The 17,420-nt window shown below is 40.6% G+C and overlaps 1 protein-coding gene across 6 annotated transcripts in view; it reads right to left on the reverse strand.

Moving 5' to 3' along the window:
* Positions 1-17,420, reverse strand: part of SFSWAP (splicing factor SWAP) — a 102,306-nt gene that overhangs the window by 37,934 nt on the left and 46,952 nt on the right. For 5 of the 6 annotated variants that reach the window (XM_081893292.1, XM_081893294.1, XM_081893297.1 and 2 more), the window contains 3 exons: positions 14,560-14,731; positions 11,062-11,295; positions 4,146-4,336 (listed from right to left, as the gene is read on the reverse strand). In XM_081893292.1, the coding sequence (XP_081749418.1) occupies positions 4,146-4,336; positions 11,062-11,295; positions 14,560-14,731 (597 nt within the window). The remainder of the gene's footprint in view (positions 1-4,145; positions 4,337-11,061; positions 11,296-14,559; positions 14,732-17,420) is intronic. The other variant, XM_081893293.1, reaches the window with a different exon arrangement.

Here is a 17,420-nt window from a genome sequence, read left to right on the forward strand (position 1 = left end):
TAATGCCCTTTTAAATGTATTGTGGAAAGGGGGGTTATTGAGTTGTCTTTGTTGATATTGTAATTTTATGTTGTAAACCCACCCTGGGTGTAGGGCGTTAAATAAATAATAAAATAAAAATTATATTTTGACTGAACCAGCTCAAGACATCCTTATCAAAAAGGCATACTGGTAGCTTCACCATTTTCTACATTAAAGAAAAAAAGGGGGGGTAGACTATGCCACCAACAGAATGATTAAAAAAGAGAGGGGCAATATTAAAGAGTAGCTGTAGATTAAATAAGTGCTTGATTATGCCACTGCTGCAACCAGTATTTCATGAAATTGAATTACAGAAATTCTTTACTATTGATTTATAGGGCTGTTATTTCAAAATACGTCAGAACTAAAAATATACCTGTACAGCTGTAGACCTTTTTTTTTTTTAGGAGATCATATACTATTTTAAAATCAATAAACCAGACGCCGATCTGATTTGGCATACTACACATGCTAAAATACAACACATACTTTCAACATGGGCAAGTGTTTAAAGCTATTTTTGCACAAAAGATTTTAGGAAAGCAAATGAAATAAAATGGGAATAAAATTAGCCCACAACTGGGTATGGTCAGCAAGATATCCCAAAAGGCATTAGGATTATTGATCACAAGAAATTCTTTTAATATGGTCCATTAACTACAAGGCAGCTGGCTGTGGCAGCCGCCTGTAAAAATTGTTTAATGATTCAGTTTTAATTGCAGTGTGGTAGTTCTAATAATCATCATGTTCAGTAATAGAAGGCAACTGCCCTTCTAGAAGACAACTGCCCCTCATTTCACTGACCCATAGTCGCTTAAAAGAGTAAATTGCCACACTTGTTTTACTGCCCAGAGTTATAATTTTCAAATTCTTGTTCAATACTGCAAACATGTGCAGAATACTGAAAATATATCCCCCCAAATAAACAGGATTCTAGAAGCTGCCAGAAATTCTGATGTGAAAATTTGCTTAAGTACCGTACTTAGAACAAGAATTTAGAATACAGTGGTACCTCGGGTTACATACGCATCAGGTTACATACGCTTCAGGTTACAGACTCCGCTAACCCAGAAATAGTACCTCGGGTTAAGAACTTTGCTTCAAGATGAGAACAGCGGCACAGTGGTAGCAGGAGGCCCCATTAGCTAAAGTGGTGCTTCAGGTTAAGAACAGTTTCAGGTTAAGAACGGACCTCCGGAACAAATTAAGTACTTAACCCGAGGTACCACTGTACCTTTTAAACCAGGCTTATAAATAAGCCCATAGTCTGCATCTGTATTGGAGCTATTTTTAAATTTTGTTATTGTTTTACATTTATTTTATGGTTGCGATAGTTTTGTTCATAGTTGCATACTTTATTGCTGCAACCCATCCTGGGACATTGTGGTGAAGGGTGCATACGAAATCTATTAAAATAAATAAAATAAACGTTACTAGCCTCAAAAGCAAGAACAATAAACTTTAATTGCCTGTTGGGAGGGGGTGTCGGCTCTGTTCCCTCCTCCAGCAACCTGCCGCATTTCTATGAGGGATGTGGCGGACAACTCTGGAAGTCCAAGGTATTTCCTTGGTCAATACAAAGCACAGTGTTTAGAGTTTAAAAAAGCAACAGCAATATAATATCCCAGATTTTAAAAAAAAATATTCCCATTCAATCTTTATTGAGTAAGACCAACCATCTGTCTAGTTCAGTATTATCTACAGACTGGCGTGGCCCTGCAGAGCTTGAGACCAGAAATCTTTCACAGCCCAACCTGGAGATGCTGTGGATTGAACCAAGATGCAAAGCAGATGCTCTATCTCCAAACCACAGCCCTATTAGAACCCCTCATGAAAACGGGAGAACATTCCAAGCATTACCTTAAGGAGGAGTGGCCACAGCTCAGAATATGCTTTGCATCAGAGGACCCCAGGTATAAACTCTGCTCTCTCTGGTCAAAGCAGATCAGGAAACAGGGTTGTGCAACGTATTTGCATGGAGACCGTGGGAGAATTGACTCACCTTACCCAACTTGCAACTTCTAAAGGAACTGGATCCCACACTTCATTATTATTTTGATTGGGTGGACCATGTGTCTCAGGTGGAAGATGCTAACACTTACTGGTCAACACTCTCCCCACCCCATAAGTGGTGATAAACAGCTTGAAAACAGCTTGACCTACCACAGTAATGGCCTTTGCATCTGAGCCCACAAGTGTTCTTCCACACAAATCCTTACATTTTCCCTCACCATAATGGTTTTTAAAAAGATATTCTCAAAATGCTCACTTCTGTGTCAGATACTGAGCTTCATGTATGCATAATTAGATACACTGTCCATGAGGAATACTCAGAGGAATCTCCTCTTCCCCACAACCTATTGATCTTAGTTATAAAACTGTTTCCTTCCTTCCTGTTTTCTCCTTCTTCAAACAGAAGCCCTTGGATGGCTGCTGCTAGCCATCCAATATTCACTTGCTCCAAAGACTGAGCAATATGCGGTTTCATCTTCTTACTAATTTAATTTGACTTTGCTAATTTTTTTGCCACATGCTTCCAACTTTCACCAGCTAGGCCTGCTCCAGCCCATTGGATATTTCAGCTCCCAAGGATCTTCTGAGGTTGCTCCTGGCAACCTAGTACATTTAAGTGCTCATCCTTTGCCACTATCTCAAATATTATTTATTTCATTTAAGAGCCACCCAAACACAATAGTTCTCTGGGTGACACACAAATATATATTTTTAAATACATTTTTGAAAACTCAACAAAAATTAGAGCAACAAACACTTTAATGATACAAAAAAAACCGTTTTGACGCAGATATATCAAGATTGAAACATCACACACAATTAATACAGAGTCAAAGCAATAAATTTCACACAGCTGTAGAAGCATGCTAAAACCACAGTGTAATGTGAAGATTAAACGTTTAGAGATTTAAATCTAAAGATTTAAAAGGCCTGAGAAAATAAAAAGGCCTTTGCCTAGTACCAAGAAGACATTAAGGTGGGCACCAAGTGGAACTCTTGTGAGTACTCTGTACAAACAACCTTGGCAGATAAAAGTAATTAATAAAACAAAAGCCAGATGCTTACATCACTCCTGAATGCACAGACACTACTGAAATCAAATGATGTGCAACTGGCAGAGTGACTGCACCCCCATAGCCTCTCAGACAGCCCCCCTCTCTCACACTACTTGCCTAGGGCCAACTGTGTCCTTATCCTTGTCCAGAAACACCAGCAAAAGCTTGCATTTTGCCTTAAATACCTTGATTCTGATAAAAGCACTTCTGAATCTTGAATTTAAGTGAAGCCTGAAGGAATTGGGGGGGGGGGTTGTCTCACAACATTTGTAGCTTTTAAAAAGAGAGATTCACATAAAATATTCAGTTTACACAACAATGTGAAATCTCAAGTTATTCAGGTACCATTTAGTTATTTGCGGGAGCGGGTTTTTTTGGGGGGGGGCACGGGCTTATTTTTTTCCTTAGTGCTTTTAAACTACATCAGAATTTCAAACGCTAGATCTAACGTGAGCTAGGCTTATTTTATGACACATGAGCATCCACCGTAGTGGTTACAGCACTGAACAAGGGAGAGCAGAGTTCAAATCCCTGATCAGTCATGAAGCTCACTTCAGGTGAGTCAATATCCAGCTGAAGTTGAACTACAGGATTATTGTAAGGAAAAAATAGAATAGCCCTAAAATCAGCTCCACGGAGGAAGGGTGGGGTACAAATGTTAAAGAGAATGAGAAATTAACCATGGGTGTGATTCGCGTCAGAACACAAGATGCAAAAGGTGTACACATGGAATCTGGGGGTGCCACTGCTGAAACTTCAAAGGATGTATAGTGAAGGATGGGGAAGCAAACTTATAACTTTTTTTAAAAAGGGGGAACACTGGAAACAGAGAGTATTGGCCCAATTTGATATTTCTTTTATATCATTTCAGCAACTTTGATGTAGCCCAACATGCTATTAATTTCAGATCTATTTTCCCCTCTGGAAAAAGCTTTCATTCAAGTCTAATAAATACTAACATTTCAAGCAATGCTGGCTTCTCTCCCCTACCCTGCCCCAAGCAAAGTTCTTTGCAGTATATGCTACTATGGTTAAAAACACCTTTGCTTTGCTCACCTCTATATTGAAGGCATGTTCCTCCATTTTCTCAACCTCTGCATCTGCCAGGGGATTCTTCAGGTTCTGCAAGAACAGTGCAGCTTTTCTTTTTCGTTCCGCCTGAAGCTGCTTTTCTTTCGATTCCTTGGAGGCTTGGGCTAGCTTTTCCCTTGCCGCCGCCGCTAATCTGTCCTCTAGTTTCTGCTTTGCTAGGGGAAAAAAGGGATACAGAATGTGGAGAGTTTACAAGGAGGTAACTTGCTTACCACATTAGGAGGTCAACAGTTTTTTAGCCTGAGCTGCACCCTTGAGTCTAGAAAATGTACATCGATGTAGCTCCTAAAGAGCACCTTGGGATATATATATGCCGTAAAATGCAGTAGAAGCTGTACAAAATGAAAGCAGAGGGGAGAAACCATTTGGCTGGGAGAGATTAAAAGACAAAACAATGCAAGATTATGAACACTGGACTAGGAAGAAAGGGGGGAAAATGAGGTTTGTAATAGAGTGCAACAGAAACTGAGAGTTCAGTTCACCAAGAGAGAGAAGTCACAGAAATGAACAACAGAACAGGAGAGGAGGTTTAATAGGAATGTCAGGACCACTGGCTCAGCTAACTCAGAAATGTCTATAAAGACAAGCAACAACTATTCAGGGTTTGAGACAGGGATTCTTCCCAGTTCTATGTAGATACCAGAGAATGGCTTTTCAAATGTAAAAAACTGAACTACAAGCCGTAAATTAGTGTCTGATGAATGGAGAGACTGAGATGGGGAACAGGGAGCATGCAACATAGATAGATAAGGAGGCACAAGACCATGGCGAGACTTAAAGGTTAAAAGGAAGAAATTGAAACTTAATACAAAACAATAGAGGAAGCCAGTGGAGTGAAACATATAGAGAGTAACATGATTTAAGTAAGAAGAAGAAAAAGTTAACAGCCTGAGAAATCCTTTTGGATAAAGGTGCATGCTGCAAAATTTTGTGGGGTGCATTCTTGCTTATGAATAGATAGGACTGGATGTGATCTGCTCTGGTTGGGGTCACACTCCCTCAAAAGTAGCCAATACATAGCCTGTTTTTTTTCTGGGGCTTTTTTTTGTTTGAGGCTCAAGTAGCTTTGGTGGTGTGGAGTGCCTTCCATCAGCTTCGACTGGTGGATCAGTGCACCCTTCTGAACAGGGACAGCCTAACCTCCGTTGTCTATGCCCTGGTAACCACTAGGTTGAATTACTGCAATGTGTTGTAGGTTGGGTTGCCTTTTAAAACAGTTCAAAAAGTACAGCTGAAGCACAATTTGGCAGCTAGACTGCTGACAGGGGCAAGGCAGTCTGAAAATACAACACCATTTCTGGTCCAACTAGTTTCGAGGCTAATTTGAGGTGCTGGTTTTGACTGACAGAGCTGTTATGCAGCTCAGTCCATTTCAGTGGTGGCACTATGCTTGTGGAATGCACTCACCAGGGAGGCACAACTGGTGGCATCTTTATATCTTTTTGGGTATCCAGAAACAACTTTTTTCTTTACTTGGGATTTTGGCCCTTAATTTGAGATCTACTTGTATATAATTTCATACCCACTGACTCTCCCCGACTACCTAAGATGGTTGGACAAGAATGAGGAGGGGGGCTCTCCACACAGAGTTTGCAGGGTGTATGTATAAGCCATATGGTTTTAGAAATGTACCTGATGAATTAGCCTAGAAACCAATCATTTCAGAGCACAGATTTCTCAAAGCATTGACAGAACCTATCTCTTGCATTATGTAATAGTATTCTGTAATTCCTCAGTGTATACAGAGGCACCTAAATTCTTCACTCTTGAGTATCTTACAGACCATATGGCTGCAACAGCTTCAATACGTCACCACTGGCATTTCAGAATTATGAGAAAGAGCAGCACCATGTAGGTGCACCTGGAGACCTGCCACAAGTTAGGTTATAGAATTCCTTGTGGAAATGCTAGCCCCCAACCCTTTTCATTTCTCTTTCAGGGTCATCTTTGCACTGAAGGTGCCCATGGATAAAATTATCAGCTCCAAAATCCTTTAACTGAATTAGGATATCTCCCACATCTTGTGCATGTGTCTGCTGTTACCATCCTCCAGGAATAATTACATCCCTGGTTTATACCTGCACTGTCTACCCCTGCTTCTGCTCTGTCTGTTGTGCTTTTCATTAAACTCTTGTCTTGGCTACTTTTAAATGTGCTTAATGTAATTTGTGACAATGCCAAACGCTTGCTGAGATGAGGAGGACAAAAGAAAATAGCAAACTCTCCCCTGCCCCTGGGTCTATTTCCAAACCCAGCAAAGAGAAGTCTCTATAGGAGTGGTTCCCAAAGTGTAGTCCATCAGCCTCATTCAGGTAGTCTGCTGTGGTGACTAAGTTTTAGCATATATTGTTATAATTGATAAACGAAAGGTAGAAAAATCAGTAAGTGATCCATTAAGAGCCTCAGTAATTTTGAGGCGGTGGAGGTTAGGGGTTGGGAATACCCACAACTGAAAATATGAGTAACTGGAACAAGACATTCAGAATTACTGATGGACAATAGTTTACAGTGGGATGGACAATGTGGTAATTAAGCCACTTGAACAATGGAAAACATGGAACTGTGGGTGGTGAATCCCAAGCTGTAAAGAGGTAATTGGTCAAATTCAAACCACATGCCAATGAACTTGAACTTATAATGCCTTAAATACCACTATTAGCTGAATGAAATAGCTTAATTGATTTGTGGATTATATGTTTCTTGGATTGTGGATCTTGCTATTATGGATTAATGGGATTGCTCTTTTACACTAATTTACATGGGAGTAAGCTCCAATGAATTGAATGGGACTGAACAGATATGCCTAGGATGTGCAGTTACAGAATAATGGTGTCTTCAGTAGAGTAAACTTTAACATGTTCCATGGATTAACAGCTCACATGTACACATTTTCACAGAGGAACAATCATTAACGCCCCAGCAAATAAAATTGAACAAGGAGTAAGGGAAGTGTTTTCAGAAATGCACTGGGAACAGAGCTATTACCCTACATCCTAGCATTACTTTAAAAGCAAGAAGCACATTTTTACACAAGAACCCAGCGCAAGAGCAGTAAAATATTTCTAATTCTGTGGCACCACCATCAACATTTCTAAGCAGCTAAATTCCTTCAAGCTCATCATTAAAGTTCCAAATATCACATTTTCCAGCATTTCACACTTTTGATTCTATAATGATCAGCTGCGACTAATCAGAAGTATATTATGTCTGTTTCAATTTTCTCATTTCAAGTTTGGGCAAATGCTCACACCTTTTGGGATTTATATACATATTTAAAATGTATTTAATATGAGCATTATATAAAAAAGAAACCACTAAATAGTTCTTTTTTTCACGAAGACCTACCATTTAACCTTGAAAAGTAAACATACAGCTTTCCTGACTGTTAGTTCTCTTTCAAGAATGTTATAAGGAGTTTTTACAAAAGATTAGCAAATATATTTAAATATATTATAGATCCATTTTCAGAATGAGAAACATTCCTCCTTTAATTTGATGTTTAGCAGTTGTTTTTTTTTACCTGCAGACATGAAATAATGAATTCATAGTTAACTATAGAACCCGACACTCCAAAAGGAGCGTCTTCCTGTAGGAGAATTTTTAATAAATAATTCTATTTGGAAGTGACTTCATATTTTTTTAATTAAAAATCATATCTTTGCATCTCAGTTAGATGCCTATTTATAGGATCTGAAAGGCAACATATTCTCTGCAGTGACATTATGAATTCTTCATCAAATTTAACTTTTATATTTTGCTGAATTAAGATGCATAGATGCAGATTAAAAGTATAATCCAATTCAACATAAGGTGTTCAGAAAATTACTGTAAATGAGGAAACAAATGCCCTTTCCCCCAGCTGCTTCCATTATTTGATTTCTAATAAATCAAATGTCAAAGTCTGGAGAAGGTAACATAATTTACCAGCCAGAACTTTATAAGAATTTTGTTTGTTTGTTTTTTTAAAAAAGTCTATGCTAAAACAGAGAATTAATATAATGCAAGCTTTGTTTGGCAGGGGCTTGTTTCTTTCTGTATGTGCTACACACACACAAATATTATGCAACACAAGGTTACAGGAAAGAAATTAAAAGGTGAAGACATTTCAAAGGGGTCAAGCATTGTAATCTGACAAAACTTGATATAGACACCTCTGGCTGCTGCCAATACAATCTTAAGCATCCATGATGAGCAACAACAGGACCAGAAGCACCCCAGGGCTTTTTAGCCATCTAAATGTGCATCTATAATGTGCTTGTGCTTCCCAGGTCGCAAAGCATGATGACATTATGTCAGCTCCTTCAGTTCAGAATTGTGTTCTCCGACCACACGTTAATGGGAAACGTGCAAGTAGGACACGAGCACAACAGCAATGCTGTGGAGAAACACAGTGCTTGGTATTCAAAGACATACTGCCTCCAGTACTGGAGGTAGTACAAAGCCATCACAGCCTCCATGAATCTGTCTAATTCTGTTTTAACGCTACCCAACTTCGTACCATCCTGTGGCAGTAAATTCCAGTTTAACTTAGTGTTGTGTGAAGAAGTACTTTCTTTTGCCTGTTCTGAATCTCCTCATCTTCAGTTTCACTGGATGACCAAAACTTCTCCTTAGCCACTGCCTCATACTCTGCAAAGTTTTGCTTTGCTTTTAAAATACACCTCTCTCATATCTCCCCCTCCTTTTTTCCTAAGCTAAAAATACCTTCACATATGAGTTCTTAAAGAATCTTTCATTTACCTGCATCCAGTACCTGCTATGGACAAACACTCACCAGCAGCATCAGGATCAAATTAAAGGCTTTCACAGTAAGGCTGCAATGTGCCCTTATTTTCAAAGTTTCAATATGACGTATATTGCCTCATTTTTCAAGGATTTACTTCCTTTAAGTCAAAATCTTTTCCAGTAATCCTGGAATGGCTAGATTCCAATCTTGAAAGAGCTCTACTGAATGAATTATTAATAATGACCAGTTAGACCCAGGATGATATTCACATGCTGCTGATTGCTGAAAAGTGGGCAGAGAAGACCCAGGTCTCTATAGCAGAAGGCCAAGGACACTGCCCTCATCAACAATTTATTTGCCCACAAGTCGAGCATCTCCTCCACATACCTCACTCCTGCCATTTATGTGGCATGTAGATTCAGAAAAGACAAAATGTAAGCATACCAGAGTATATTGCTTGAGCCATTACATGATTATATGCTTCTTCTATGCAGCATTAAAGCAAATAGCATTGGAGTACAAAGCACAAGGGCAAGGCCATGGATGGCTGCACCAGGAAGATATGCTTGCCAATTCAGGGTCTCTAAATTAAGTGGTATGAGCTAGAATTTGCAGCATGTAAACAGGATGTGCTGCCCTGCTGACCAGATAAAGACAGGTGGCAAGGTCTTTGTAGTTTTGCCAGGTTTGGCCAAGTAGAGGCTTCATACTGGTGGTCAGTCATAGGGCCCTTTCTGTACCTCTGAGCCCTGAGTGTGCAGTGTTCACAGCTGCCAGGTTAGCTCACAATGTCAGAAGTTTCTAACATTCTTAAATGAAGCACTGAGCACTTGCAGGGAGAACCCACCCACCTGACCTAGTTGCTGAAGGAACAGCACCTAGCCAGGAGAGTAATACATTAATCTGAGTCTGTGCACCCACAACTCCATTGTATTTCATATCAGCCTGGGATGCAGTACATCCCTGGCCTTACAGATGAGTCCTCCAAAATTTAACATGTACTAAGCACTGCCGGTGGCGCTGTGGGTAAAACCTCAGCGCCTAGGGCTTGCCGATCGCATGGTCGGCGGTTCAAATCCCCGCAGTGGGGTGAGCTCCCATCGTTCGGTCCCAGCTCCTGCCCACCTAGCAGTTCGATAGCACTCTTAAGTGCAAGTAGATAAATAGGGACCGCTTCCTAGCGGGAAGGTAAAGGCATTTCCGTGTGCTGCGCTGGTGCCGGCTCGCCAGAGCAGCTTCATCACGCTGGCCACGTGACCCGGAGGTGTCTCTGGACAGCGCTGGCCCCCGGCCTCTTAAGTGAGATGGGCGCACAACCCTAGAGTCGGACACGACTGGCCCGTACAGGCAGGGGTACCTTTACCTTTACCTTTAAGCACTGCCTCAGAATATTTCAAGACTTTGAAGAAATATGAAGTCTGCATTTTTAAGTTGTGTACTGATGGCTATAGTAATACAGAGTCTCTGAAGTTATGCTGCCAAAGTGATGGTGGTAATGTATTTTTGTGACAGCTACTACTCCAGACCTGAAGGAACAATTAAAACTCAATTTGTTTAATTATGAGAACATTACAACACATATAAAATTGTTGAGTAGGAGTTTACAGACCAATTCTTAAATGTGCTTCCCTGGCACCACACACTAGATGCACGACTAAGACCACAGCTACTTTGACAATCAGCATCTCTGAAACACAATCCATTTTTAGCAAAGAAAAAAAAAAACCTGAATGAGAAGTCGTTATGGTCCAACTCAGCTCAAAGCTTGCAGTGCACGCTGTGGCCAATTCACAGTGGTCCTGGTGCCTTTGTACACCACTGCTGACAAGCCCGTGAGCATGAAATACAACATTTCAATAATTACATCTAGTTGGTATACTGTGGATAATTTTATTCACCTCAGAACATCAGCAATTTATTTGTATCAGCCATAGGCCACTGTAGTTTACAAAAAGAGTTCCGGAATTCAATATTTTTTAAAAAATCAAATCGTAACTATAAAACATAACAAAAAGTAGCAACTCTCTGGTTTTTTTCTGTTTACTATCCATTTCCTTCCCTTTAAGCCCACTATCAAAACGAGAAGTCTGTCAACAGTACACATTTACAAGCTCCAAACATTTCCTCTCCTCTCCACAGTGCTGATGCATTTACCTTGTTTGGCTTCCAGCTCCTCCTGTGTCAGCTGAGGCCTCTTCTCTTCAGCAGCCCCACTGGACATGGCAAATGCTGAATGGCTGTTTGAGGTGCTACTGGCATTCTCTTGGCCTTCCTTGCCTTCTTCCCCCTCCTCGTCGCTGTCATCATCAAGTTTCACACGGTTTTTCTCCAAGGGGAGCATGTCATTTTCTTTGGCCCTGATTGCAAAGCTTATTGGTGCAAAGGATGCTATTAAAAAGGAAGTGACAACTAGTGAGATATTGTTGACTAGGCTATCTATGAATCATTTTGCAATGAAAACAGCTGCACCTGTGCAGAAGAGGGGAAGTAGCAGTAGGCTAGAGACAACTCCCAAGATGTGCAGAGAACAACAAATACTTAGCTAACCTTCTCAATTGAAGACCCCGCCCCCCGAGGCCCAGTGAAAACTGGCTTTGCTCAGTGGTACAGAATGCTATTTGCGGGGTGGGGCAGAATAGAGTAACCAGAAAGCAGGCACAACTGGCTGGCTTGAAACCTGAACAGGAGCATTCTACACTGCAACGTGTTGCCCTGGGTCCCATCTGTGCTACATTGTGCAGCTGGTGTAGCTTTCTAACAGAGGCTGTTAGAATATGTAGTAGTAGTAGTAATAATAAATAAATAAATAAATAATTAATTAATTAATAATAATAATAATAATAATAATAATAATAATAATAATAATAATAATTTATACCCCGCCCATCTGGCTGAGTTTCCCCAGCCACTCTGGGCGGCTTCCAATCAAGTGTTAAAAACAATACAGTATTATGGTTTTATCTCCTTGTTTGTCACTTTGTGGATCTTTATGGCTTAAAAGAGGATTGCAAATATTAAACAGAACAAATATTGAAACCAAATAGTCTTCTATTTACTTCCATAGTCTTAACAATCAAAACCACTGATAAGGGGTGTGGGGGAAGGATTACAGGCTAGGAACTTGGTTTTAGTTCACTCTTGTCTCTGGAGAAAAGAAAAGAAATAATTTGCAGTGCCCCAACTTCTTGCTCCTTTTCTTCCCCTCTGCTGACTGAATGTTCTGTATAGCACATTCTTTTGAGGCTGAAAATCATCCTGCTGAACAGGATGGAAGAGCCTGCATGTAAACCAGCACCAATACATCTCTCTCCACCACATTTAAATGGTCCCGTAAAAACAGTGGAAAAAGAAATGGCCCCCTTAAGTTGGTAGTAGTGAGGGGAATCATTACCTTACCCTCATGGTTAAAGGGTAAATTCTGATCTGAAGATTTGGAACTACTACAAAAGCCTTTTAGAAGGTAGGGATAGAATGATGCTCGCTTTTTAAAGATAATGTCACCTGCCCCTCCTTGAATGCATGCAAGCAACTGAAGCTTTCCTTATAAGCATTTGTGCTTTGAGCCCTAGCCAAATATAGGCAGCCTGCCTTTGTGTTTTGGAAAAAGAATTATGAACGGACACAAAGCATTTAGAATGGAAACTTTATAGAAGCCTTAACCGTGGAGGCCGCTAGGGCTAGCTCTATCACTCATTTATATAGCAGTCCTAACGGGCAACTGCTTAAAAAGCTTTCCCTTGTTCAGGCTTGGTAACGATTCTCAGGCAATTGGTAAAATGGAGCTGACAGAGAGATAAACTGGCCGTGAATGCCTGTAATGCCGTTCTGCTGCTGAAGCTTAAGCAATTCTGGCCCATCAAACAGCTTGGATGGGAGATTCCCTGGGAACCGTACTTAAGGTACTTGAGCTTTTTGGAAGGAAAACAAGGTATAAAGGTGGTAAGCTGACCCAGAATATGAAACCAGGTTTTCTAGATTCGTCTTTGATAGTCTAAAGAGATCTAGCCACACGTAACTCCTGCTTTATGCAACCTCTACCATTACTGATTTGGAGAGGGCATATACATCAGTGATAACAGAACCTTAATTGCATGTAGAACGTCCCAGGTTCACTCCTTGGCGCTCTAGTTAACAATATGTCAGGTAGCAAATAATAGAAATAACATTCTTCTGCTGGGGACCCTGAATAGAAGATATCAGGCTAATTGGGCAAATAGTCTAACCTGGTATATGGCAACTTCATACATTCCTAATCCTCAAACCTGGATCCATCAGCTGAACTCCCCCCCCCCCCCCGCTAATGCTACAAACCATGTAATTCAATTTTTGGCCCTTTGTGGTTTATTATCTTTTCAAAAGGCCATTTTCAAACCTGACCTCTTAATTAGCTAGCCTAACCCACTTGCAACTTTAAAAAAAAACAAAATACTTTTTCACCTTTCCCCCACTAAATCTGACATCAAGAGGATTTGCTAGCTCACCCAATGGTACTTGGAAGATTTCATTTAATACCAGCCTACAAAAAAATAATTACTTTGAGGAATTAATTGAATTGCAGCACAGCAGAAAGAAAGGCGAAGCCTATGCATTTCCTCCTATCTACAGCATTTCACAGCTTGCCTTGCAACTGGCAGAAACTCTTGTCGTATTGGAACATTTGTTTCCACCCTCTACAGGAAATGAAAACTGATGAACGACTCCTCCATCACTATGATCCCCTCCCCTCCACCACCAAAAAGAAGCCAAACCATTTTACACAGCTATGGTCTGGCAGCAGCTCCCTCTAAATTAAACACGTGCAAGGGATTGCCTACACAAATTTCTTTCAGTTTAACTGCTGCCTGCTGTGAAAAGCTCCTGAAATTCAAAGGTTTGATTTTATTGGAACAAAGAATCCAGGAGTTTCGTCTGGCAAGCGTTCTGCTACTTATCAAAATAGAGTTTCCAGCTCTGTGGTGCTGCAATCTAATCACAGGTCGCATGAATACTTGATGCTACATTGAACCAAGTCAGGCCATTGCCCCCACCCACCCCCACCCCCCAGGACTTAACAGAAGTTCTCTTGTGTTCAAGGCAGAAAGAAAACAATAATTTCCCAGCCTCGCTACACAACTCTTTAGAAGGACTGAACTTGGGACCTTCTGTTCCATCAGCAGCTGAGCTATGAGCCTCCGCTAAGCAGCTACACCACAGCCAATTCTCAAGCAGTCACGCTGCACTTGGGGAAATCGTTCTCTGGAATGGCGTCGATAAAGAACTGAACTAATCCACCCAAGCTTCTGTATCACCCTTCCCCAATCTGGTGCCCTACCTATGTTTTGGACTACAACTCCCATCAAACCCTGCTAGCACTGCACCAGGCTGAGGAAGGCTGCTCTCTATTCAGCCTTGAATGAAAGACGAGAGATCTTTCAAGCAGGTATGTTGTATTAAGTTGTATGATATTGAGAGAACATCAAGACATAAATTTGGATCCATTACTGAGTTCAGAGTTTTTCCTCCACCCTTCAGATGAGTGAAACATTCTTTAATGCTACTTATGGATGTATTTATTTGTTACACACAGACACACAGACACACACACACAAACACAAACACACAGACACACAATGTCGGGGTGTGTGTCTCTGGTTCCCACACCTACAGGCATACCTTTTATCAGTTTGCCATCATTGGAAATTTTAATGGCCAGTGCATCTTGTTTATCATTTCCTTGGGCAGCAGATTCTACATCTTCAGACATGTTGTCAGTGGGAAACTGGGCTTCTCCAGGTTCAGTGTTGGCAGTATCAGCAGGAACATCCTCCGATAAAGTTGCTACCTGCTTAAAGGCGGGAAAATACAAGACAACCTCACTTTCCAGCTAAAAATGAAAGCCTATGGAATACAATTAAAATGGATGACATTTTTAAAAAGCCACAAAGTGGCACCTCTTGGACAGAACAACACACAAAGCTCATAAACAACTAGGCTTCAAGCATACAACTGAACATACCACACGAAATCTAGAATATGACATCCCTTTACATTTCATTCAGGTTTCTATGTATTCTCAATTGAAAAGAACTCATCCCGGGCTATTTTAAGTACTTCATAACTTTAAAGCACCTTTATAAGAGGTAATTTACATGTTCAGAAGCAGCGCAAAGTAGTCCTTCAAGGTCCTGTACTATAAAGCAGTACCACCATAGGAGTATGAAACTAGATGCTTCTTCTTGAGCAGTCCCTGGAAAAAGAGTAAGTTTGCCATCCTACATATACTTATCTTGGAGTAAGCCTCACTGAAGTAAATGAAGCTTACTTCTGAGTTGATATGATAGGATTGCACAGCACACAGAATTCCTATTGTGTGGCAAAGCAACAAAAATAACTCACAGATAAAGGACCCCCTGACCATTAGGTCCAGTTGTGACTGACTCTGGGGTTGTGGCGCTCATCTCGCTTTACTGGCCAAGGGAGCCGGCGTACAGCTTCTGGGTCATGTGGCCAGCATGACTAAGCCACTTCTGGCAAACCAGAGCAGCGCACAGAAACGCCATTTAGATACCTTAACTCAATTAAAAGTCTGCACTGCATACTAGGTTCCATATTTGATCTTATAAATTTCAAAGCTGTCTCTGTACATCACAAGGAGGAGACTGCTTCACATGTTACAGCCCCAATTTCTTACGCCAGCAAAATTTTGCCAAACATGCAATGTATGAGAGTGTCTGATGTTACTGAACTACAACTCCCATTAGTTCCAGCAAATCTAACAACTGCAACACAGTGGCTTCAGTTTTTTGTAATACTGTACTGTAATACTGATATTAGCTGACCTGCCCATTTACTTGCTGTGAAACTTTCATTTTATGTACCAGTTATTAATGAGCTTGGAGATTTTTAAGAAAGCATAGCAGCAGACAAAAAAGCTTGCGATGATTCAAGTATATTTGACATTGCTATTTCATGCCCATTACGGTAGTCAAGAGAGTCATTAAAAAGCACTGTACTAACAGCTTTGCAATAAGAATGTACAATGAAAGTCTAATATACAAAATGGCTAAGCGTAAAGTTTTTCTTTTCTTAAAAAAATGTTGAAATCTTTAAGGAACAATCTTAAAGTTTAGTTTCACTTATTGGCTGCAGCTAATGATACCAATAAAATCTAAGAGTATTTTTGGCATGCAGTTTTAAGGGTTAGCAACTCCCACTGTTAGAAAAAAAAGATGAACACATAATAAAACTTCAGTAGTAAGAATTTATCTTCAGAAGAGAAAGGGGCACTTGAGTTAATTGGTCTAATTTATTCATGGCAGAGCAGACTTATGCTAGAGATTGTTTAGTGTGTAAAAAAACTCCCAAACGCATGATTTGTGAAACACAGGCAATGGAAGCAATTTAAAACTGATTCTGAAAGGGAGTGGGGGGGAAATGTGAATATTGCACAGACCACAGACCACTATCGTTTACTCTGACAGCAGCTCTCAAAGGTTTCAGGCCAAAAGCTGGGAAAGTGCTGTTATGCTCAGTTCCTGTTTATAAGCATTCCCATGGACAGCATCATAGGTCTCTGCTGCTCCTAGCAGCCTATTTCATCTGTTCACTGAGTAGATTCCTCTAATTTTAGCTGAATATTCAGAGTCCACCTCAAAATGTGCTTCCTTTGCTGCATGCAGGAGAGCATATAAGCCAGACCTTTTATAATGCCCTGAAAACCTGCCAGCGTCATACGCTGGTAAATCACTTGCTGGTTGGCCTCACACTGCAAAATTCTCTACATAACGGGCACATTAGTCATTGCACAAAAAATAATTTAAGGTGCTCCCACCTTTTAAGCAGGTTGTGTGTAAACTTCCCAGCTCGGTTATCCTGCTTGGAACCATTACAGAGGAACAGCCCAAGTTTATAAACTAATTTAAATAAATGCCTGCAGAATTTATTCATCTACCGATTAATATCCTCTAATATTCAGACCAAGCCTCTCACTGGCTATTGCACACTCATCATCCATTCCTGCACTGAAATCTCCCAGCACAATCATCAAGAGATGTTGGGAAGCATTGGTTAATCAATTTTAAATGAGATTCTAGGACGGGGTCAGTAACCTTTTTCAGCTGTGGGCCGGTCCACTGTCCCTCAGACCATGTGATGGGCCGAACTATATTTTGGAAAAAAAAATATGAACCAATTCCTATGCCCCACAAATAACCCAGAGATGCATTTTAAATAAAAGCACACATAGCACTCATGTAAAAACACCAGGCAGGCCCCACAAATAATCCAGAGATGCATTTTAAATAAAAGGACAAATTGGACTCATGTAAAAGCATACTGATTCCCGGACTGTACGGAGGCCAGATTGAGAAGGTGTTTGGGCCGCATCTGGCCCCCGGGCCTTAGGTTGCCTACCCCTGCTCTAGGGAGCCCCATATTGTATACTGAAATTATGATCTTTATAGAGTCTCTAGGCAGGACATACATATTTATGCAAATTGATTCAGATTCCCTATGTCTTTTCAGGTGGATAAAGC

The sequence above is a fragment of the Podarcis melisellensis genome (assembly GCF_964234715.1).
Source record: "Podarcis melisellensis genome assembly, chromosome: 16".
NCBI classification, from domain to species: domain Eukaryota; kingdom Metazoa; phylum Chordata; class Lepidosauria; order Squamata; family Lacertidae; genus Podarcis; species Podarcis melisellensis.